At 31.5% G+C, this 24,654-nt stretch overlaps 8 protein-coding genes across 8 annotated transcripts; 4 read left to right on the top strand and 4 right to left on the bottom strand.

Annotated features, from left to right (window-relative positions):
- Positions 1–948: 948 nt before the first annotated feature.
- On the bottom strand, positions 949–1,500 carry SAPINGB_P003913 (uncharacterized protein; the record flags this gene model as incomplete). Its single annotated transcript, XM_031998628.1, has 1 exon — positions 949–1,500. The coding sequence occupies one exon, from the start codon at positions 1,498–1,500 to the stop codon at positions 949–951; it is 552 nt and encodes a 183-aa protein (XP_031854519.1).
- Positions 1,501–3,318: 1,818 nt separating this feature from the next.
- On the top strand, positions 3,319–5,196 carry SAPINGB_P003912 (uncharacterized protein; the record flags this gene model as incomplete). Its single annotated transcript, XM_031998627.1, has 2 exons — positions 3,319–3,334; positions 3,389–5,196. The coding sequence occupies 2 exons, from the start codon at positions 3,319–3,321 to the stop codon at positions 5,194–5,196; spliced, it is 1,824 nt and encodes a 607-aa protein (XP_031854518.1).
- An 87-nt stretch (positions 5,197–5,283) lies between these two features.
- On the bottom strand, positions 5,284–6,738 carry SAPINGB_P003911 (uncharacterized protein; the record flags this gene model as incomplete). Its single annotated transcript, XM_031998626.1, has 1 exon — positions 5,284–6,738. One exon carries the CDS (start codon positions 6,736–6,738, stop codon positions 5,284–5,286), a length of 1,455 nt encoding a protein of 484 aa, XP_031854517.1.
- Positions 6,739–7,765: 1,027 nt separating this feature from the next.
- On the top strand, positions 7,766–8,205 carry SAPINGB_P003910 (mitochondrial 54S ribosomal protein mL60; the record flags this gene model as incomplete). Its single annotated transcript, XM_031998625.1, has 2 exons — positions 7,766–7,827; positions 7,923–8,205. 2 exons carry the CDS (start codon positions 7,766–7,768, stop codon positions 8,203–8,205), a joined length of 345 nt encoding a protein of 114 aa, XP_031854516.1.
- Positions 8,206–8,518: 313 nt separating this feature from the next.
- On the bottom strand, positions 8,519–9,328 carry SAPINGB_P003909 (uncharacterized protein; the record flags this gene model as incomplete). Its single annotated transcript, XM_031998624.1, has 1 exon — positions 8,519–9,328. One exon carries the CDS (start codon positions 9,326–9,328, stop codon positions 8,519–8,521), a length of 810 nt encoding a protein of 269 aa, XP_031854515.1.
- A 276-nt stretch (positions 9,329–9,604) lies between these two features.
- Positions 9,605–10,777, top strand: SAPINGB_P003908 (uncharacterized protein; the record flags this gene model as incomplete). Its single annotated transcript, XM_031998623.1, has 1 exon — positions 9,605–10,777. One exon carries the CDS (start codon positions 9,605–9,607, stop codon positions 10,775–10,777), a length of 1,173 nt encoding a protein of 390 aa, XP_031854514.1.
- Positions 10,778–15,680: 4,903 nt separating this feature from the next.
- On the top strand, positions 15,681–17,482 carry SAPINGB_P003907 (uncharacterized protein; the record flags this gene model as incomplete). The annotated part of the gene is made up of 3 exons (XM_031998622.1): positions 15,681–15,867; positions 15,961–16,015; positions 16,093–17,482. The coding sequence occupies 3 exons, from the start codon at positions 15,681–15,683 to the stop codon at positions 17,480–17,482; spliced, it is 1,632 nt and encodes a 543-aa protein (XP_031854513.1).
- Positions 17,483–22,001: 4,519 nt separating this feature from the next.
- Positions 22,002–24,144, bottom strand: SAPINGB_P003906 (uncharacterized protein; the record flags this gene model as incomplete). Its single annotated transcript, XM_031998621.1, has 2 exons — positions 22,002–23,601; positions 23,678–24,144. 2 exons carry the CDS (start codon positions 24,142–24,144, stop codon positions 22,002–22,004), a joined length of 2,067 nt encoding a protein of 688 aa, XP_031854512.1.
- Between the last annotated feature and the right edge of the window lie 510 nt (positions 24,145–24,654).

The following is a 24,654-nucleotide window of genomic DNA, read 5'->3' as shown; positions in this document are numbered from 1 at the left end:
CCATTTGAGCGGTTTTAGTAGATTAGAATCATATTCTTAAAAATGTCAAATTCGTGCCCTCAAAAGTAAAAGTAGCTTGATGAACATATCAAAAGCCAAAATGTTTGATATCTCGAAAAAATAGAAAAATAAATTTAAAAAAACCAATATACTACGTATGATATCTGAACTAATAGATGATAAGTTTTTAAATATTCATTTTTATTAGGTTCAGGGAAGAAAAATTTTTTTATCCTTATAATGAGTATCAAATAAAAAAAGGGCAAATTTTTTTTAAAAAAAAAAACCATTCGATGTAACAACTTGGTTAAAAAAAATTGGCAGATACTTATTATAAGTATCTTATAATAAGTATCTGCCAATGTTTTTTTTTTAACCATCAGAATTGCAACGGAAATTAGTAGTTTTTCAATAAGTCCATCCTTCGACTATAGAATATAATGATAATTTTTTTTAAATTTTATTTCTAATATATATCAATATATAGTTGTTCTTTTAATTTTCATAAAATGAGATTTGAGGAATAAATATGACGGTACCACATATTTCACTTTAAGTGCACTTTTTTTTATACACAGTTAGTTAGTCAGTGTAACCAATGGAAAAATAACACCTAGTGATAGAATCTTAGCATTACATCACTTCAAAAACAAAAGAGCAAACTATCGCGATATTTTATCAATAGTATAACTCGTTATAATATGGGATAAAAAATTTGAAAAAAAAAAAAAAGAAATCAATATAGATTAACAAACTATAAATAAAAAATTAGGAAAAAATTTCATAAGGGGGAATTCTATTGATGGAAAGAGAGAGATGGTAAAAGGTTTTTGAAAATATCCTTTTTTTTTTTATTCTATTGGTATGATATCTCACGCGCTGAAACAACTTTGAATTTCAACTTTTCTTTCCAAACAAAAGAACAAACCGAGGGAGGGGTTAATATTATTAAGGTTTTAAAGAAGGGAAATTTGTAAAAACATCCTGTAGATATTGTTCATAGGTGATTATTCCAAGATCAACATCAGGTAATCTATAAGTCAAAGCAAACTTTTTGCATTTTTTCTCAAGTTCCTTTTGGTCGTAGAAAACATTGGTCATATGATATTTCACATCTAAAAGGATTTTGATTGATAGTTTGTGACCTGAAAGTATTCTTGCAAGGACAATATATATTATATCCTTCATGAAATCTAGGTCGACATTGGAACTTGTTCGGAAAACACCTGGGGCTCTGAGGAAATAGTCTACCATGTTGTTATTAGATTGACAATGTGTCTCAATAGATTTTTCAGTTCCATTTCGAATTGACGCCAGTGTAACTCCTGCATCTTTAAACCAGTTGGCCATGGTGGACTGGGAAACTGGGTGATTAAATACAGTTTGAGCATATTCACCGATATCTTTGTAATGGGCTTCGATTTCTCCCACCAACACTAGTTGGACAATCTTTTGGGTTATATGTCTTTCATAGTTGTATCTGACTGAATCTTGGGACATTTTATTTACTGCAATTTATTGATGACAGCTGTTGGTGGTGGTTGTTCTGATGCTAGAGAAGTGTGTTTTAAAAAGAAAATACTAGAGAGAAACCCGGGCATTTATAAATCTTTAATTAAAAAAGGGAGGGATAATATATATATATATATATATATATATAAATAAAAAATTACTCTTGAGCGGCAATATCAATGAATGTATCATTGTTCATTCGATAATAAAAGTAATAAATTGAATGCTTTTCTAAATTAAAGAAAGGTTCAGACCACCAATTCCTTGATTAAACATAACGTGGCGTAGCTGTATAAAAAGCAAATTCACCGGCTTCTTTATCGATGTTTTTTTCAAGTTAAATTTTCATTCTGACTTTCGACTTCTAATATCGAAGAATGGTTCTTTCGGGAGAAAAAAAAAAATAGGAGTCACAAGGAAAGCTGGGCATTCTACACGGTCACGTGGGACATTTGTTCCTGTTTGCTTTATTGAAACATGGGACAGTGACATGGCCGCATTGGTATTAGAACAATAGCAAGAAAAACAGAAAAAAGATGATACACTCAATTGGTGTATTATTCTTTATTTATTTATCTATCAATTGTAGCATCAGAGAACTAAGGAAGAATAAAAAACTGAAATTTCCTACTGGAATAAAATGGTATGCTGTATAGGTTTACTTGAAAACCCGGAAATAAGGAACTATTTCAACAAAGCAGTATAAGCATTACTTATTATTTTCCTGTAACGTTTACAAAATTTCTTCATTACCATTAAATAAAGAGCCAAATATCTCTGTTTATCTTATTTTAATCTAAACTAGTTGTATTCATAATCATGATTATCGCAAAGAAATGAATGCAAAAAAAAAAAAAAAAAAAAAAAAAACTTGATATCAACACTATGGAGACTATCCGTCAGCCTTTTCCCCTCCATATTATCCACTTTTAAACAAGTACAGCGTCATAAGCTTACTTCGAAATGATCTAGCATCTAAAACCGTTGAATTCTGCATTGATTGGATTGATTGAATAAGAGGGAAAAAAATTTACCGGCCAATTCTGAATTGACAATTAAACATTGTACAGGATCGATAAAAAAACTGAATGGAAACTTGGAGTATAAAACATTCAATTGCTTTTTAATTCAGTATTATAATTTATTTATTTATTTCACTAAAATCATGAAATGATTTTTTTTTTTTCGATCTTTTTACTTTCGAGAAGCTAAATATTTCTGGTACGCTTAATTCAAAGTCATCTCTCCATTCAATGCAAGTTTAACCATGACTACGTCATTTAAAATAAAAAAAAATTACAATCAATCATATAATACACGGGGGTAGTCCAAAGGCAAGTCAAACCCGCGGGGCTTTTAAAGACCTCCGGATTCAGGTATATTTATTTTTATGTTCTGTTGCCCGAGCCGAGCAATAAATAATTACTTTAAATAACTTGTAAAGTATCAAGACTGCGCCACCACTTTTTTTTAAAAAAAAAAAAACTAATGAATTGATTTAAAAAAATAAAAAAAAAACATCGGTGATAAGAAAAAAAATTAAGATTTGATGTTTTATTTTTCTCGAGTATTCGATAATTAAAATATCGAGCATTTCATGTATGTACACCTTAAAAAAAAATTTAATGAAGTGAAAAGTGAGTGATTACATAATATATTACAACATATAATTGATACGTGTATTAACCCGTAAATTCTCTCATACAAGTGACACCGACTTTCTATGCCCACTGCCCTTTTCCATCATTAACTTGCCAATATACTCGAATTCACTAGAAAAAAAAAAAAATAAAACAAGAAAGAAAAATGTCCATCACAAGAGGTATGCATCTATTGAAACAATTTAAACGCCTTTAATACTAAAAATCTGTTTTAGATGCTATCTGGGCCCCTCTCCCTACCACTAGAAGAGGTCATTCTGTTCAGTTGTCTTATGACAAAAAATCGAACCGTATCGCATATGCCGCAAATAAGTCCATTCACGTTAGATCTGTCGAAAAGCCTGAAGAAAGCATTCAATACACTTCTCATACCACCACTACCACAGTGGCTAAATTTTCTCCTTCCGGATTTTACATTGCTTCAGGTGATTCCAATGGTGTTGTACGAGTTTGGGATTGTGTTGGGGAGGATTTGATTACCAAGGGTGAATATCACGTCATCTCTGGCAGAATCAATGATATTGCTTGGGATGCTGATAGTCAGCGTATCATTGCTGTTGGTGATGGAAAGGAAAGATATGGTCACTGTTTCACTGCTGATTCTGGCAACTCTGTGGGTACAATTAGTGGTCACTCTAACATTGTCAATGCTGTTGATATTCGTCCTGTGCGTCCCTACAGAGCCGCTACAGTTTCTGATGATAGCTCTCTTGTTTTCCTTCATGGTCCTCCCTTTAACTTCAATTCCTCTGTCAAGGGGAAGCACACCAGTTTTATTCATGACGTTAAGTTTTCACCCAATGGTGAGTACATTGTCACAGTTTCTGCGGACCACAAGGTTGCCCTTTATGATGGCAAGACTGGCGAGTTTAAAAGCTTTGTTGGCGAAGAAGAGGGCCACTCTGGTAGTGTGTTTGCAGCTTCTTGGTCTCCTGATTCTAAGACTTTTGCCACTGCTTCTGCTGATGCTACCATTCGTTTATGGGACGTGGAGACTGGCAAATCCACCAAGGTTTGGACTTTTGAAAAGTCAGTTCCCAACCAGCAGGTTGGTGTTGTTTTTGCTGGCGATTACATCATTTCTCTTTCTCTTTCAGGTGAGCTTAACTACCTCACATTGGACTCAGATACCCCTGTTAAGGTGATTAGTGGCCACCAAAAGAACATCACATCTCTTTCTGTTTTCCCTGATTCTCCCAAAGACCTTTACACAGGGTCTTTTGATGGTAAGGTTGTTCAATGGGAAATCAAGACTGGAAAATCTGCTACTGTCGAGGGAGATGGTCATGATACACTTGTGACTGCTCTCCTGCCATCTTCTGATGGAACTACTACCTGGTCTATTTCTTGGGATGATACCCTCAAGGCCTTATCAGGAACCAAGTTTAAGAGCAACATTGTGGCTTCTCTTGGTGCTCAGCCCGTGTCTGCTTCTAATGATGACGATATTTTGACCATTGTTACTGAAAATAGTCTTCAGGTTTACGATAACGCTACCGGCAAGCAGATTGCTACAAAGACTCTTCCATTTTCTGCCAGCTCTGTTGGCGTCAGTGTTGCTGCCGGCTTGATTTCTGTTGGTAGAGCCGGTGACTATGGCATTAGCTTATTTAACATTAAGGATCTTTCCGATGCAGATTCCTCTTCTACCAAGCTCCCCAATCTCCGATCAATTCCTAGTAACACTTCGTTTTCTCCTGATGGAAAATACCTTGCAGTTGGCACAAGCTCTGGTAAGATTACATTGTACAATGTCGCTGAACGAAGTCTTAAGACGGCCCGATGGGCTTCGCACTCGAGTCGTGTCACGAGTATTTCATGGCACCCGTCTGGGGAGTATGCCGCTACTGGTGCTTCTGATGCCGATGTTTACATTTTCTCTTTGAACACGCCTGGCAAGGTTATTAAGAACTTGAGAGCACATAAGGACGGAGTCAATGCAGTTGCCTGGACTAGTCCAGAAACTCTTGCTACTGTTGGCGCTGATGCCACGGTCAAGACTTGGACTGTTAAGTTTAATTAGATTCTATAGATGAATAAACAAACAGATAAACAAAATAAACAAACGTAATCGATATATATATATATATTTTTTTTATAAATATTCTTTTCAGCCGGTACCTGCGACTTTAAACCATTCTTGAATACAATTTTCAGTATCCAAGTCACTCCAAGGAGAGAATTTACCCGCAACACATCCCTTACATTTTTTAGATTTTGGGCAGTTTGAATATGGCAGATGGTTATAGCCGATATCTTTGAACCAATGGATTCGTGATTTATCAGTCATAAGACCCAATGCGATTGAATGAACTGGAGCATCACCCCATCGTTCGTAAAAGAATCCACCTTCAGAGTCCAGGTAGTTGAAATACTCTTGGTATTGTTTTGATCGGAAGAAATCCAAGCGGCCAATTTCGAAATTTGACCAAAAGTGGCATGTGGAGTAGCCACCTGTATAGTCATTGTGATCTTTGCGAGATTTTTGCAATAGCCATTGTCTTGAGCTGTTGGGGTGCATGTATTCTGGGTGTTGTTTAAAGAAGGAAACGGTTGTAGGCCACAGGCTTTTGATTGTGTGGGGGGAATCATAAACATTAACGGTGAACCCGTAGTCCTTGTTGTTATCTTGCATGTATGCAAAAACATCATAATCGATGGAGCAGTAGTAGTGAACATTTGGCTCGACACGCCAGTAGTAGTCATAATCTTTAAGGGCAGGGTTTGTGTAAAATGGGCCTGAGTTCCATCTGCACATGCGGTGGTACGACGCCATTGCGGCGTATTGGACGTGGTTTTTGGATGACATTTTGTTATTGAGTCTAAGAGCCTTTTCAGTATCGATCCAGTCTGGCTCCAGCCAATCTTTAGGGTCTAGGGTGACGTATTGGCACTTTGCTTTAGTGGCAGCTTGTGTCATTTCTTTAAAATCCTTGGTGAATTCTTTATCGTTAAAAAAGATCCAAGGGTAGTTAAATTTGGAGTTGAATTTTTCTTCAAGTTCTTTCATGGATTGGATAATGCCTTTTAGTTCCTCATTTCTAACAAGGGATATAAAAGCGGCACGGGCCTTTCTTGTTGGGGATTTCTTTGATGGTCGTACCAGAGGGACTATTGATTCTGGTTCGTTTGTATTTTCAGACCAAGGATTTTTAGAGGGACTAAGGTCAGATTTTTCCCAGGGGAGTTTTTTAGAATCATTAATTGAGTCGATTTGTTTTTTAGATAACGGTGATTGTAGTTGAAACGATCCATCTGGAAGTGAGACATTGAGGTGATAGTATTGGACCAAATCCAGTTTGGAGCCAGGTAGTAAGAATGAGGGATCTTGTGAGTCTCCATCTTGATTTAATGGCCAATGACCATTGGTTGATTCATAGAGCCAAGAGTTTAACGTGGACCCCATTGCAACACCATCTTGCCATTTCTCTTGAGTTATTGACTGGAAGTTTTCCCAAGTTTTTTGGAAATCGGGTGGGGTTAGCATGAGAGTGACGAAGACGCATAGTGAAACTATCCCAGTTATAGTAGTTAACAAGACTAGTAAGCGTTTTTTGAACTTCATGCTGGGAACCTTGTTATCTCTAAAAAAAATATTTTTATCTCAAATGTTCATGAAGAATATTAAGATGGCAAAAAAAAAAATAAAAAATAAAATAAATAAATAAATAAATAAATAAATAAATAAAGAAGAAGATGGGATAAAGAAAAGGGTTAAAAAGACAAAAGGGACAAAAGGGACAAATGAACTTTAATCTGCACGCTACGTCTCTTAGAAAGACTACGTGTATTTGCTAACGTAGGCCATGTGTGTCTTGTTATATAACCAACTTGAATTCAATTAGTATTAATAAAAAAATTTTAATTATTATTTTTTTTTCTTGTAAGCAAGAGAATTTTAGATAAATCCTTTGATATAAAAGAATTTTTTTTTTTTTGAATGATGATGATGATAATAATAATGCTGATACTGCGAAAAAGGTCAGTTACAAATTGATTTTTTTTTTTTTTTTGTCCTATCTGAAAATGTGGGCTTTTTTTTTTTTTTTTTTTTTTTTTTTCTTAGGAAGGCCTCTGGAGGGTCCTAAAAGTTGCCTCTTTTTTTATTTTTCTTTATTTTTTTTTAGTTAGTTAGTTAGTTAGTTATAACTAAGTTAGTTAGAGTGAGTGGGGGAAGGAGAAGGAGAAGCTTGTGAGTGTGTGGCACCCAATTTCCATTTTAAGAAATGGTTCGAACCATAAAAATTAAACCGAAGCAGCAACAATTACTGTTTTTAGTAAAAAAAAAAAAAAAATTTAAAAAAATATATTTGTTACACATTAAAAACTTGAAAAAAAAAAAAAAAAAAAAACAATTTGCGAACCACCAATCATAGAAATACTACCACCAGTGACAATTTTTTTTTTTTTTTTTTGGAGAGTTTTTTTTTTTTTTTTTTGCACCCACCACCACCACTCATAACTCCAAACCATTACAACAACAACAACAACAACAACAAAAATTCACATCTGCGCTTTCTTTATTGAAAAGATCAGATTCAGTTAGCTATCATATAACTAATAGAAAAAAAAAAGAACAAAAAAAAAGAAAAATGTTTGGTCGCATGTTTGGTCCCTTTCGCGCCACGATGCCTGCTTTGGGTGGTCTTCTTTGGTATGTTTATGATGAAATAAATCATTTTATTTCTCAAAAGAAAGAAATTCAAATGAAATATATATATATATATATATACTAACAACAGTTTATAGGAAGAACCCTCATACCATGTCGAAATTTCAAAAGTCCCGACACAGACTACGCATGAGAACAGTTGATGCAGTTCTTGAGAACCTACAAAAGGGTTTGGATGCTGTAAACCAACGCTGTTTGACACTCCAGAAAATGATTTCTAATACACCAAAGGAAAGCGACATGTTGCCAAGAGACAAGTACTGGATCTTTAACAAAAAGTCTAAGGGATACCGCAAGTCTGCGCACCGTCAAAGCAAGTGGACCAGAATAACAAACCGTGTCCCTCCAGAGCACTTTTAAAACAATCTCATTCTTTCCCCCCTCTCTATCCCCACCTGTCCTTCTTTCATTTTTTTTTTCCTTCTTTTGTTTTCTCTTGTTACTGATTTGGATTCCTAAGAATTGATACCCTCATTGTCAATAAAAAAAAAAAAAAGAATGAGAGAAACAAAATTCCTATTTCTGTATATATACTAGATCATTTTATCATTTCTTTTTTTTTTATTTTTTTTATTTTTGGCTTCTCATGAAATTTTTATATGCATATTTGTTTTGTAAATAATGTAAAAAAAAAAAACACCTTATATCTTATCTTTTTTTTCTTCTTCTTCTTTTATCGCTTGCGTTCGTTGGCCCAAACATATCTGGAATATCCATCTCTATCAGTCACTTTTCTGCGAGCACCCTTTTTCAAAAGTTCTCTTTGAAGATCCATGGTCTGTTTAACCTTGGTCAGATCTGACTCACGTTCCATTCTCTGCTCAAGTTCCTTATATTTTGCCAATCGCTGCTTGTTAAGTTCCTTTTGTCGTTTCTTATCCAAGGTGGTTGCTTCTGCTGTCGCAACAGCTAGCCCAGCCTCAGAATTTGTGCCCACTACAATTCCTCCCTCACGCTCCAGTTGCCGCCGTCGTAATCTATTTTCTCTGCGGTTTAATAGCGCCTTGTCTGTGTCGAAATACTTTGCTGCTGAAAACTTGTCAGCCTCTTCCACCGAGTCCACAAAAACAGTATGTTTGCCTGAACTTCGGAAAGTCAACTCCTTTTCAAGTCGCTCGATATTTTTCTTTTCCTTAGAAAGGTATGTTTGCACGTATGAGCTGTCTTGTGTTTTGAGCAGCTTGACAGCATCTGCAGTCAAAGCATCTGTTGATACTGCAGGTCCCTTTTTGCTATCGTAAACAACCACACCAGAACCATCTTCTTCACGACGGGCGTGTGACATTTCATGGTAGTACTCATCAGGGTTTCTTTCTTCAGCCTTTTTCCTCAGCAGTTGGAGCTGGGCTTGTTTTGCATGGTAATCTTGTGATCGCAGCTTGTAGTCTTTTTTCTTTTCAAGCATACCGAGCTTGCGACGCTCGAGAGGCTGCGAGCGCTCTCTATGCTGTTTCTTTTGAACGCTTAATGTTAATGATCCCATTGATGTGGTTTATTTATGATGATTTGGGGAGGGGCTTTTTTTTTTTTTTATTTATTGATTATGGGTAATGTGGATGTAGATGATTTAAAAAAAAAAAAATTATAAAATTTTTTTTTTCCTCTTTTTGGAAAAACCCTAACCTGGAACTTATCAATGAGCGCCGCACACATATATCCAACACCACCATAATTTCTCTTTTTCTAATCAAGATTTTTTTTTTTTTTTTTTGTATTTTATTTTATTATTTTATTTTATTTCTTTTAAAATCAAATATAAATGGTTCAAACTAAACTATTTTGGAATGAATGCCAGGGACTAAGAGAAAAGAGTGGGCTCTATGATCTAGACCAAGAATTATTAATTACGGTATTATCTTCTTTCATTACACGACAGAATATTGTTGTAACAGCTGACAATAGTGAAGCGTCGTCGTATGTGCAATGTTGGCTAGAGTTGATTGCATCCAACATTCTGGGGATTGAAGATGTTGCGACGATTCGGTTTAAGCCAACAACAGTGTGGGCAGATGTGGAAGATGCGTTATTATCTATGGGAGAATTACGGCGGATGAAGAATGAAATGCAACAGCATAGAGAGAATAGCAACACATTGACTACAACAACGACAACAACAACAACTAGTACACAAGATGTTGAGAGTGCATCACGCAAATCCAGTTCAATGATTTTGCCTGCACGAACTACATCTCATACTTCTCATAAGAAGCAGAGACAGGGATTACCGCGGTTTATTATTATGAAGGATCTTGATCGGGCGTCTCGAGAAATTCAGTCTCTTGTTGTACAAGGGCTTGTTACTAAGACTGTTTTTTGCAATGGGGTTGAGTATCCATTCCCTAATACCAATTCACTAGTAGTATCGTTGATCAACTTGAAGCGTGGACAAGGAGTTGAAGGGCTGATGCCACATTTGAAGGATTTATTTTTTTTCCGGCATCATGTGAGTTTAGAAGATTCTTCAGGGATTCCATTATCGAAGGAGGAAATTCGGGAACGAAGTCTTAGGTTACCCAATATTGCGCCGGCGCAACTTGTTTCCAAGGACATGATTGATGAGGCAGTGTCACAGATTGGGCGGATAGTGATTATACCTGAGATTAAGATTTACATGCAGGACATTGTTGTTTTTTTAAGAACTCACCGGTTAGTACAAGCAGGACGTGGGGTATCTCCTAAGGGTGTTAAGGATTTTGAAAAGTTATTAAGAATCATGTGTGTAGTACATGGGAATGAGTATGCGACGCCATCACTTGTGGCTTTAGCGGCTCGTAAGTTATTCCCATTAAAGGTTGATATGTGTCGGTTGCCAGAGTATGAGCCGACGTTGCATTATGGGAGTGATATTAAGCTTGTTACGCAATGGATGAAGAAGTGGGACGCTGAGTTGATTATAGATGATGTTTTGAACATTGTTCCAGCGCCTCTTTGAGATAATGGGTTTATTTTTATTTTTTTATTTTTTTATTTTTTTATTTTTTTATTTTTTTATTTTTTTATTTTTTTAATAATTTAAATAATTTTAATTTTAATAGTTTATATAACATACAAGTTATGGATGGATAAAAGTATAAGCATTTGTTAATTGCCAATTATTTTAGTTATTTTAATTATTTAATTATTTAACTGTTTTAATTATTTTAATTATTTTAAAAGTAAATTGGGAAGAAATCTATTTAGAGAGAAAGAGAGGGAGGGGGGGGGAGGAAGGCCAAGAGAGGGGGAAACCCCCCAAAAAAAAAAAAAAAAAAAAAAAATCATTTAATAAAAACGAAGAAAATCAATGACTAATTGATTACCATATATAAATTGAAAAAGGCTCATTGAATTCTCATTGAATTCAAGAGGGGAAGAGTTTATCATTAAATTAGGGGTGCAATCTCGGCAGTTGGAAATTATTGTAAAGAACCCTGATGAGCCATAAAAAAAAAAAGATGATGAAATTAGAGAAGGGACTTTTTTTTATTTTTTATTTTTTTAAAGACTTGAATAAATATTTTTGATTTATTTATTAATTTATTAATTTATATATAATAATAATAATAATAATAATAATAATAATAATAATAATAATAATAATAATAATAATAATAATAATAATAATAATAATAATAATAATAATAATAATAATAATAATAATAACGACTTGTTGATGATCAGTTAAAGTAACTGTTGTGGCACAGTCGGACCGTTGATTGAATGGTTGCGGTATATGAAAGGGTACATGTTTCCTTTATTTCTCATAACGTGGGGGTTGGTGGAGGGGGGGGGGGAAAAAAAAAAAAAGGGAAAGGGAAATTATAATTAGGAAGGAAAGAAAATTGATTAAATAATTAATTAAGTAATAATGAAATATAGTAGTGAAATAAAAACAGGAAACTAAGTGTGGCATTAAAATCCGGGGAAGATGTAATAACCAGTAAAGATGAAAAATGGGCAATTAAATGAATGAATGAAAAAAAAAAAAAATTATAAAAAAAAAAAAAATAATAATACACAAAATGCATAAAGATTGAAAGATTGATAAATGTTAAATCAGAATTTTAAAAAAAAATAAAATAAAGGACCGAGGATGGTTTATAGAGGGGAGTCATTTTGTGAGGGGTGGAAGAAAAAAAAAAAAACAAGATGATGAAGATGAAGAAAGAGAATAAGATAATTATGGTAATTATGATAATTATGATAATGAAGAAGATGGTGATGATGAAAAATAATAATAAAGAGGAGGTTAAATGATGACTGACCGACTATTTTATTTTTTTATTTTTTTTTTTTTTTTTTTGTACTAAACAACTTAGTAATTAATGAAGTAACAAAGCATTTCATTGATCATCAAAGCGGAGATTTTTTTTTTATTGTGATTTGGATGGAGGTTTTGTATTTTTATTTTTATTTGTTTTTAAAAAAAAAAAAAAAAAGCACCATTTAATACAACAACAACAACATCTAGATGTGTTTATTATTATTATTATTATTATTATTGATGATGATGATGATGATGAATATAGTAATTACCAATCAATTTATTTTAAACAATGTTGTAACAATTGAAAAAAAAAAAAAATTATTTTATATCCGTTATATCCATTGTATCCATTGTATATACTATATATATATATATATATATATATAGTGTTGATTCCCTCCCCGAGGCGGGGCTTAAAGGCGGGGTAGTCTTGTGTTGTTGTTGTTATTGTTGTTGTTGATATATATATATATATATATATTTTTTAAAAAAAAAAAGAATGTATGAAATGGGCCGGTTAAGAAGAAGAAACTTGCAGTCCGATATGACATCCGGAACTTTTTTTTTTTTTTTTTTGGAGGGGGAGGAGGAGGAGAAGAGAGGAACGTCACGCAGACAATTTATTTTTTTAATTTATTTTTTTTTTTTTAATTTTTAGTCATTTACTTTCTTTCTTATTCACTCACTCACTCACTTGCATGTATATACAAGTAAAGCAAGTAGAGGGGAAGAAGAGGGATCTAGGCGGGGTCGGGTGCACGGTACCGGATCCGGAGAGAAGGTTTATTTAGAAAAAAAAAAAATAGAGAGAGGGAGAGAGAGAGAGAGAGAGAGAGAGAGAGAGAGAGAGAGAGAAGGAAAGAAAGAAAGAAAGGAGTTATTACGGAGAGATATGTGATAATTTTAAAAGAGAGTTGCTACAACGGACAGACGGTGGACGGTGGACGGTGGACGATGGGAAGGCGGTGGTAAGGCGGTGGGAAGACGGTCAACAAGCGGAGCTTTAAGAAGACAAGACAAGAAAAATGACGAGAAAAACAAAAACAAAATAATTATTATTATAATAAATAATAAATGAAAAAAAAGAGAAAGTGGCAAATTATCCCAAATAGGAAATTTATTATAGTTGACAAACAACGACAAGCCAAGGAAAATATATAGTTTACAATTGTGGTAGCAAAAAAAAAAAAAAAAAAAAATTGTTGTTGTTGTTAAAAAAATTAAAATTAAAATAAAAAAAAGTTAAAAAGTTAAAAAGTTAAAAATTAGAGAGAAAGAAAAAAAAAAGTAGACATTTAATTTTCTTTTCTTTTTTTCTTTTTTTTTTTGGATTTATAATATTTGCCGAAAATATATATATATATATATAAAAAAAATTGATTTGTGCCGAAATGAACAACAACAAACAACGACAAACAACGACAATAATTTTTTTATTTTTATTTTTATTTTTCTTATTCTTCTTTTTGCTCGTAAAAAAAAAACCTAAGATTTATTATTATTATTATTATTATTATTATTATAGACTATCTAAGAACTATTATCAAAGTGAACAATTGTTTAACTGTTCAATTGTTTAATTGTTTAATTGTTTAATTGTTTAATTGTTTAATTGTTTAATTGTTTAATTGTTTAATTGTTCAATTGTTCAATTGATGATTCTCTTGATATATGGGTAATATATATATTAAAATAAGAATATTAATACTGATTGTCTTCTTATTTTTTTATTTTATTTTTTTTTTTTTTTCAAGTAATAAAAAAAGTGTGGAGAATAAACTGCCGTTATATCCGATTGTAGTTTTTTTTTTTATTTCAATCAATAAATCAATTAATAAATCAATTAATAAATCAATTAATAAATCAATTAATAAATTAATTAATAAATGAAAAGGTTTGCCTCCTTTCATCTTCTTCTTTTTCTTCTTCTTCTTCTTCATCTTTCCCTCCCTCCCCCCCACGAAAAAGCGGGGTAGTTAGTGCTTCAGCCTCACTTAGAGTTACCAAATTAGGAAAAGAAACTTATCGCCCAAGACTTTGATTGGAATTATTATTTATTATTATTATTTTATTTTTTCTACAACTTAGAGATTAAAAATTGTTTTATTACTTTATATTTAGAATAAAACAAATCTTTATGAAAAAAAAAATTGATTTGTTTTTTTTTTTTTTTTTCACATAGTAAGAATAAGATTAATTAATATAATAAAATAAAATAGATTAACTATATATATATATATATATATATATATATATATATTTTTAAAGACAAACAAAACCATCTTTTGCTAAAAAAAAAAAAAAAAGTGTAGAAATAATAATAAAATCCAATATATAAATAAAAAAAATAAATTAAAAAAAAAATGGACATTGCAGCATGGTGAGCGAGCTTACAATAAATAAAGACAGCCAAACTATTTATGAGAGAGAGAGAGTGGAGAACAAAAAGACAGTTTAATACCAAATATATCAAAAAAAAATAAAAATAAAAAGAAGAATTACTTTAACATTAATCAATCAAAAAAAAAATTCTTAATGAGATGATCTTCTTCTTCTTCTTCTTCTTCTTCTTCTTGTTGTTTTTCTATTATTTTATGAAAAAAATAAAATAAAAAATAAAAAAAAGAGAAGAGAAGAGGGGAATTACCAGTAATGCGTAACCATAAAAGAAAAAAAAAAAAAAAAAAAAAACGGTCCGTTTGTGTGTAGTGACGGCTGCTGCCCTTTTTTTTTTTTTTTTTCAACAGCCTTATAAGAAAAAAAAAAAAAAAAAGTCTATTGAGCTTTTTATTTAATTATTTAATTATTTAATTAATTATTTATATATATATTTTATATATTTTATATATTTTATATATATAAATGTAAATGTAAATGTAAAGGAGGGAAAAAAAAAAAAGAAAATCTACACTGCAAAGATCTTTTTATATTAAAAAAAAAAAAAAGTCTTTATATTTTTATTTTTATTTATTTATTTATATATATATAAACACTTTTCTTTAACTTTTTTTTATTTTTTATTTTTTATTTTTTATTTTTTATTTTTTATTTTTTATTTTGCTCTCCATTTATTAACTATCACCACTACCATCACCACCCTATTTTAATTTTTAAAAAAAAATTAAATTAAATTAAATTAAAATAAAATTTATAAATTTTAAAAATAAAAAAAACCTTGAATATATATATATATATATATATATATAATAATAACCCAACCAGCTGACAACAACAAACTTTTATCCCCTCCCCTTTTAAAAATAAATCATAAACTCTTTCTTTTTCTTCTTTTTTTTTTTCTTGCCATATATTTATTTATTTAATTGCATTATTACAAATAATAATAACTTTTCTTCTTATTCTTTCATCTTTTTCTTTTTCTTTTTCTTTTTTTTTTTTATATTACCCCAGATATATTCATTTAAAATTGCATTCAATCAAACTCATACAAAAAAGACACACTCTCTCCACCTTTTATTTCATGACTCCTAAATTATCAACATCATAATCATCATCACCTCCACACTCTTACAACTATTCAACCTTTAAAAATAAATCAATAATAATAAAATCAACAACAACAACAACAATGACTTCTTCAATCACCTCTTCAACTACTCCAATCAAACAAAAACAAACTCCTTTAAAAGTCCGCAAAAATGGCCTCCCATCCCAAGGACGTCGTGCAAATACAAAACCAAAACCAAGCTTTATTTGTTCAATCTGTAACGTCACATTCAAACGTTCAGAACATTTAGTTCGTCATAAAAGATCTCGTAAGTTTTTACAAAATAAAAAAAATAAAAATAAAAATAAAAATAAACCTCTTCTTCTTCTTCTTCTTCTTCTTCTAATATCTAACTTTATAGACACTCTTGAAAGACCCTTTGGATGCCCACAATGTGGCACCTGCTTTACTCGCAAGTATGTATCTACCATAATATCACACACATACCCCTCTACTCTCTACCAATACTAATCCAACCCACCCCACCATCTAGAGACCTTCTTGTACGCCACCAAAGAACATGTAAAGGTGTACCCTCCCGACGACGCAGAAAATCAGTAGTCCCAATCATCCACTCGGTAGAAACAACAAACGGCGTTTTACATCCTGCAACTACCCCAACAACTTTGGCTCTCCCAGAATCACCAGACTCCCAACGTAGCCGCCGTGACTCATCTGTATCTCTCCTATCACCATCTTTGCTCCCAAACTCTCCCATACAGCAACAACAACAACAGCAACAGCAACAGCAACAGCAACAGGAATCTCTTTCTTATAAGCCCTATAATAATCATCACCCCCTGTTAACCCCACCAACCCCACCACCAGCCTTGCTTACACAAGCTTCATTTTCTTCCATGACGGATAACGATGACAATACCGTAGACAATGATGATGACCTCTTAAATGCAGCCATTGATCCTTTTCTAGCTGGGTATTTTGATGACCCAACTGCTCTAGGGAATATGGACTTGACCTTGGACCTAAGTTCAACAAACCACTTTTTCGCTGATGACCCAAATACTACATCCAATATTGATAGTCAAATTGAGGGTATCTCAATGCAGTTAAACTCTCCTTCTCCATCTCTTTCTGCATGGTCAGGAGATGACGCTACTGCTGTTGTAGCTGCTACTGCTGCTGTCAGTAATTCTGATGTTCAAGAAACTGCAGATCATCTTAATAACTCTATTTATTCATTCTCTGATTTGTCACCACCACCTTCTTCTTCTTCTTCTTCTTCTTCTTCTTCTTCTTCTTCATCATCATCATCATCTTCTTCCTCTGCATATATGGATATCAATAACTCGGCAATTGATCCGGAATTGCCAATGCTTTCTCTTTTTTCTCAAAATAATTCTTCTGCGATACCCACACACTCTACCCAAAAGCACCAGAATCAAGATATACTATTCCCCCTTTCAAATCAATTAAAAACATTTCGAAAACGGGAAGACTTTGAGCGTAGCAAGACTTTTAAAACTATTAGCTCAAATGTCTCAATAACCGACTGTGCTATCATCAACAATAAGAAAAAGGCAAACTTGGTACCCAAGTCTGATGACTACCAAGTAAATGAGGAATTTAAAAATCAATCAAATTCTGGATCCTTAATACATGAAGTACTCTTTGGCCAAAGTTACTTTAACATGTACAATATCCCAGGCGCAGAAATCATTAACCGCTCAAATGCAGGACTTCAAAAAATGCGTCGCAGCAAGAGTAATAGTTCTGGATCAGCAATAATAAAACATCCACTCACTGATGGACCTGTGTATTCTATGCTCTCTTCATCCTCATCATCGCTGCTCTCACATAACCATGCCTTTATTAACAATATGAATATGATTCATAAGAAGGAATGCTTGGGAAACGATTTATAAAGAGAAGATGAAAAAAAAAATGAGTTTAATAGCATTTTTTATGGGAATTAACAAAATTTAAAAGAAAATATCCAAAAAAAAAAAAAAAAAAATCTGGCTGGGCCAGGTTTGTGTTTGCGTGTGTTTTTTTTTAAGACGAAATGAAACTAAAAAACAAAAAAAAACCCTCCTGTTTATGCCAATTGTTATATATATATATATATATGAAAATAATGAATTTAATGATTTTGAACCGTGATGGAAATTACCATACTTGGATATTTTTTTTGTATATCTTGATACTTTTTGCAAAAAAAAAAAAACTGCAAGTAAAAGAGTTTTTTTTTTTTTTCAAATAAATATACCCAGAGAAGTAATAATCTCACTGAGAAAAATAAAAGAAGAAGTTAAAAAAAAAGCAAATAAAACTGGGAAATTGTTTTTTTTTTAAAAAAATAATAATAATAATAATAAGAACAAGAAAAAAAAAAAAAAAACTAAAAGAGAACAAGATTTTGTGAATCTGACAAACTAAAGAATTTTCTTTTAAAAGGAATAAGAAAAAAACTTTAGAAAGTGGTTAAGGGTTTTTTTTATCTTTAAAAATAAAATAAAAAAAAATTTCAAAACACTTTCCCAAAAAAAAAAAAAAAAAAAAGTTTATAAAGAAGAAGAAGAAGAAGAAGAAGAAGAAGAAGACTTTTTTCACTAAAATCAGAGCTCAAAAGCATTTTAAATGTTACCATCACCACCACCACCACCACACTACTAAGCATTACCAAAATGGAGTGAGTTTTTAATTAAAAAAAAATTCTTTTTTTTTTTTTTTTTTTTTTTTTTTTTACAAGAATTAAAAATCTTAATTATATTTGGGAAAAACAAGTAGTTGGTGACTGATGAGTGAAAATGAGAGGGGGGAAAGAATATATAAAAATGAGAAATGATAAAAAAAAAAAAAAAAGAAAGGGGGTTTTAAAAAAAAAAAAAAAAAAAGAATCATTTATGCACTTTTAAAACTGTTTTTGGTTAAAATATGCGGGTTTTTTTTTCTCTTTCTCTCTCTTTCTCTCACTCGTTTACTTTAACATTCATCCATCTTATTAACCAATAATATTAGATTTAACATCATCTCCCCCTCCCTCTTTTTTTTTTTTGCCTTCATACTAAGCTTTTATAAAATAAATAAATATTAATCTTAATAGTTAGCTCCAGTATTCTCTTTCAAAAATCTTTAATTGATATTTAAACCCAGTTTTTCATATACTCAAGTCCAACTTTACTTATTTCACAGACTTCAGGATCTCCATTCTTTTTTACAAAACTCATATATAACTTTAAAAACCCTTACTATGTATAACTCATTCTTTACATCATCTCAAGTGTTCACTCAAATTCCTTTACTTCAAAACTGGATTTTAATCTCAAATTAATGGTTTTTTTTTTTATTTTATTTTTTTTCGAAAAACTTTCTTTACTGTTAATCATTGATCTTAAAAAATACTAATTTCCATCATCTGGCCTCACCTTAAATTGATTGAAAAATAATGAACCAAATTGATAACAATATTGTAAAATTCAACAAACTGTATTATACTTAAGTATATTACTTTTAATTCTCATAAGATTTATCAACTATATGGTTTTACATACTTGTTTAACCATTTCATATCTGCAATCATCCCCAAGCTTGTTGTTTTCTTTTTTTTTTTTTCAAACACTTTAATGGAAACACATAATGGGTTTTTTTTTTTTTTTTTTTTTTTTTTTTTTTTGACAATGACTTACATTCTGACACTTATGGGTAAATCTGATACCCAATTTTCCTCCAATAGCTTCACTCGAATATATAAAATCAAGGTACCATAATCAATCACCGGATCCCTTTTCTCTCTTTGGACTCTGTCGAAAAGACTATGGAATCCCTGAACACCTCTTACTCCCATAAAACATTTAATTCATGTACGGTATCCCCCCTCCCTCTTCTTCTTTTTTCTTTTTTCTTTTTTCTTTTTTCTTTTTTCTTTTTTCTTTTTTCTTTTTTCTTTTTTCTTTTTTCTTTTTTCTTTTTTCTTTTTTCTTTTTTGTCATTCACCGGTATTGCTTCAGGTTACTCTCACAAGTGATCCATATTCCAAGCTTGAGCCTATATAACTGTCTTTTTTTTTTTTTTTTTTTGAAATTACATAATCTATTTAATTTCTGCCTTATTTCTACTGTACTACAAAATATATTACAAAAAATTAAATATCTTTAATTTTCCCTAATTTATTATGCCAGCTGTGAAGGCGCGTGGTTGCTTGCGAGTGGTTTTGGAGTTGGTTTTTGGTCTGCCAGAACTTTGGCCAAAATAGAATTATTAAACGTGGAGGAACTATATAACTGTCCATTGATATCAATTTGCAAGCCTTATAAAAATGTTCACGTGACCTTACTTAAATGTATCCTCTTTTTTTTTTTTTTTTTAAAGAAAACTCCATAAATGGGTGACTTCTTTTTTTTTTTCATTTCTACAGTTGAATTGTAGTTTAACTTAAGCTTTACTAATATAATACTGCTAAGAATACCTTTTGATCAAGTATTATAATATATTCTAATATATTAGAAATTTTGATTTAAAGTCAAAGGATCAAAACAGATCTCTGTAAATTACAATTTAAAAGAATTAAATGAAATGTAACAAAGTTGTAATTCGCTAATGCAAGAGATTCATTTGTCTGATATAATTAAGTGGGGAAAAGAGAAAATAATTACTATTGACTCATTCGAGATTTGAAAAATAAATTTTCATAAATTTTTTTGGAAGATTTAATGAATCTTTTTTTTTTCATCTTTTATGAATATAATGAAGATTTTTTTTTTATTTCCGTTCCGATTTTAATATATGCTTAACTTTTCTTTTCTTTTCTTTTTTTTTTTCCCTGACTGTGTTTTTGAAGAGATTTACTTAAAATTTTTCAATACATTGACAAAACGGCATTTCTAATGAAACTATAGTTATTTTAAACCCATATAAACAAACAAATAAAGTGATTATAATTAAATGTACTTTGGGAAATATAAACGAACAAATAAAGTGATTATAATTAAATGTACTTTAGGAAATATAAAACTAATTAAAACCGTTTTTAAATAAATCATATAGTATATTTTAAGACTTTGTCTTGAAAAAAAAATTTTTCAAAGAAGATTTTAACAGAAAATCTATGATTATTAAATCCATCCATCATCTAAAATCAGAATTATCATACCACTTAATCACATATTAAAAAAAATAGTTAAAAATACTTGGTAAAGATTTTAAGTAAAGATTCTAAAAAAGAAAGAAAAAGTGGACGTAAATTTTCGTATTAAAAATGATAAAATGACAAATGCTTATTTAATTCAGATTACAACAAAAAAAAATTGATTCTGAAAGTATTTATGCGTAAGTCCCCTTTGTCATATTATTGAAAACTTGGCAAACAAAAACTCATTAATAATTCTTTTAATCATATTTTTAAACGTATGCCTACAATTTTTTTTTTCTTTCTTTAAAAAATACTATGAAATCTTTAAGCTTAAAAAGTAAATTTATCTACAACCTGTTTGGCTAATATTAGATTTGTTAATAAACCGTTATAATGGTTTAGTAAATGTAAAGTCTCTTCTGTAAATCTGCTACTAACATAAATCAAAAAAAAAAAAAAAAAAAAAGGTTTTTTAGCTATGAGTTTCTGTCAATCAACTGTGTTTGAACCAATAAATGCTCATTTTTTATAAACCATTTACATTATTCCGTTCATAAAAAGATTTCAGTATTGAATTATATAACCTCTAAAGTTTTTTTTTAATTTTTTCTCTAGTTTTTTTAACTGATTTTAAAATGCGACTTTTATTATACCCATCTCATCTTGGTAATGAAATTCCATTAATGGAATTTTAAATATTTGAAATAAATAAAAAAAAAAGTCATTCAAAATAAACTAGATTTTTTAATAAACACCTTTATACCAGTGAAAAAAAAATTATTTATATGTAATTATACAAACTCATTAATTTCTAGATATAATTCCATTTTTCCAATCTTTTCAAAAATATATGATATTAAGTTAGTTGAAGATTAACAATAGAAATTTTTTAGCCTAAAATCTCTGTTTGTTGTTCTTTATTTTTAGATTAGATTTTTAAACTTCAAATGATTTAAAAATTATTAAGACTGTGTTCACTGATTCCAGTAAAACTTTTTTACTACTATTTTTATTGGATAATGAATGACTCTATTAGCTAAGAAATGAGAAACCATCTTGACGGTGACCTATATAGGTATTTTATTCACAATGTTTTTTCCGGAGCCAAGAGAAGCTAAGTTTATAAATTATTATTACTTTGAATATAAAAAAGCTAAATAGACACCATTAATTTAAAATTTTCAAATTCAAATTTTGGTTCAATAGATTGAAAATATTTTTTTTTTTTTTGGTTTGACATAAAAAACTTTAAAAAATACAAGACAAATTCACAATAAGTATAAAACAAATATAAAAACAACAACAACAAAAGTTTACCAGGAAAAGGCTTCTTCGTAATAATCTACACGTCCTTTGCCAGAACCAAGATTATCAGTGACAACACGACGAGCAGTATCATTGAGAGTGGGTGGGCCACAAACCATAATAGCTGTAGTTCCAATGGATTGTTCAATATAAGTAGGAATCAAAGAAGCCACATCGGGACGATGTCCCGAAATAACACTGTATCTGCCACCAGAGCTATTACTTCCAGTATCACTAATCTTCTTTTCAGCATCACTGCTGCTTTCAAGATGAGAATCTGAATCAGGTGCGGTAAGATAGATTTCAACATCACACTTATCACTTTGTGACAAGAACTTTAGTTCATTTTCAAAGCAGTCCAAAGAGGATTGATGACGAGTCACCCAAAGAAAAATAAGGCGCTGGTCATGATATTTGTTTTTAATAATATCAATAGCATAACCAATACCACTGGTAATACCAATACCTCCACAAACAAAAACTACAGTGTCGTAACGTGCAACATCGTGACAAGCACCATATGGACCGTCGATCAAAACTTTCAAAGACTTGTTTCCATCAGCCTTAGATAAATCACTAGCAATTTTCTTTGTCATTCCTTTTTTGACAGTACCGCTAATCATGAGCTTGCCTTCATTCTCTGGAAGGGCAGACTGATAAACAGTAAAAGGATGAGATTCCCAGAAGCCCCAAGAACGCATGATATGAATATAAACATATGATCCAGGATAGGCCTTCCATCTTCTTGGGTAATCAATGGTCATATGGAAAAGATCATTAGGGTAAAGTTTAGTTTGAGTAGTACCGAGTCCCGACCACACAAGTCTACACAATCGGGCGGCTCTGTCAAAACCCCAAATAGCAATAGTAGCATACATCCAGTTCATCCAACCAAGAATGGTAAGATGGTACCACATACCAATGACAAAGAAAACAGCAAGAGCAATGTGAAATGCAAGGAAAAATTCGTAAATCTTAGATCGGAAAAAGTAGATACTTTGTCCCAACATGATACATGATGTCACAGTAGCAACAACACCCCATCTCCAGTAAGTTTCTGCAAACTCAGCAGCAATATAGCTTCGGACCAACCATGTATAAGTGACAGAGTGAATGAAGGCAAAGAACACCATAGCTCTGGCAACCCATCTGTGGTATATATTAAATGTATCAAAAGACCACCCAGTAAGCCATTGAAGAAGATTATTTCGGCCCGCAAACAAAAAGATGGGTGGGATTTGGGTTAGGGAGATGAGACCAGTTCGATCCGCAATGTATCGGATAAGCTGTTCATGTTTGTCCGGGAACCACATATTGGGCTCAAAGGGATTGAACTTGATCATGCCAAGAATGATACACATGATTAAGTATCCAGAAACAACTATAGACTGAGCACGAGTGGGTGTGGCCATTGCAATAAAGTTGTGAAGGCAGCCAATCGGAATAGAATGTTTATAACCGAAAGTTGCCGGTGTCACAAAAGTGCGACGAAACTTAACAACAGCAGAACTGTTCATAGTGAGGAAAAATCTGGGTGCGGCTTTTGAAATCAGGTTAATGATGATGGCAATTACAAAAACTCCACACCAGTATGATAGAATAATGCCACTATATTTGAGTTTTAGTTTTCAAAAAAAAAAATTCCATGATAAGGCTAGTAAAAAAGTTAAATTATAAAACATACCCGTAATTTTCTCCAGTCGCCAATTGCCAATAAAAGGAATTTACACTGTCATAAGCTAAAGTTAGGTTTTCTTGAGAAAGAATAAGTGGAAAGGTTACATTTTTGGTGAGATCACTTCCGAAATCATCAATTGGAGTAAGTTCATCTTTATGTTCTTCATATGCGTCCAAAAAATCTTGCACTGTAACGTTTTGCATGCCGTATTCATTACAGTTAAAAGCCAGAGTTTCGGCTTCTGATTTAATAGAGTCTTCAGTAAGTCCATAGTCTAAAAGACACCGATAAAATGAAGTGATGAAATTAGGTTCGTTACAAAAACACCCATAAAAGTCGTCATTACACCCAAAGTTGTAGTTCTCAAGAAAGTCTTCACACATATAGACGTAATTTTTTTTGTATGCCTGAACTCCCATAAAAGAAAAGGATGCCATAAGTGCCAAGGCATTGTGGATGCTGGTCACCTTCATTGTGGTGTACTAGTGTATAATTTGTATGATAAAAAAGTTATTGATATTCTTGGCAATCCCTATTTTTTGATATTTCGGAGTTAGATGTAAAAAAAAAAAGAAATTGGTGCCAATTTTATCAAACCATTTAATCAATAGAGGACTCTCCACATATTTATACATAAGTTAAAACCAGAGAGTACTATGCCATTCAATTTATTGAATTGCTTATTTATTTAGATTCTAATTAGACTGTTTTAATTTTTTCATTACAAATCATTACAATATAATAATTGCTAAAGGACAGCCAGGTTTGGTTTGTAGATGCCGGCTTTTGAAAACTCGAACATATTTTTTTTCAGGTGTAATTTAAAAGTAAACGTCCCTGAAATACTCACGAAAGTAATTTAATATTTTAAAATGTTTTCATTATATGGTAGGAACTTCCGTTTTAGGACTTAACTGATTGATTTTTTTGTTGATGGTTTCTTGTGATTGGTTAGAGTGTAATGTTAATCACCGCGGGATTAG

The sequence above is a fragment of the Magnusiomyces paraingens genome (assembly GCF_902498895.1).
Source record: "Magnusiomyces paraingens strain CBS 517.90 genome assembly, contig: contig3, whole genome shotgun sequence".
In the NCBI taxonomy this organism is placed as follows: domain Eukaryota; kingdom Fungi; phylum Ascomycota; class Dipodascomycetes; order Dipodascales; family Dipodascaceae; genus Magnusiomyces; species Magnusiomyces paraingens.
This window is presented reverse-complemented; position numbering and strand designations above follow the sequence as displayed.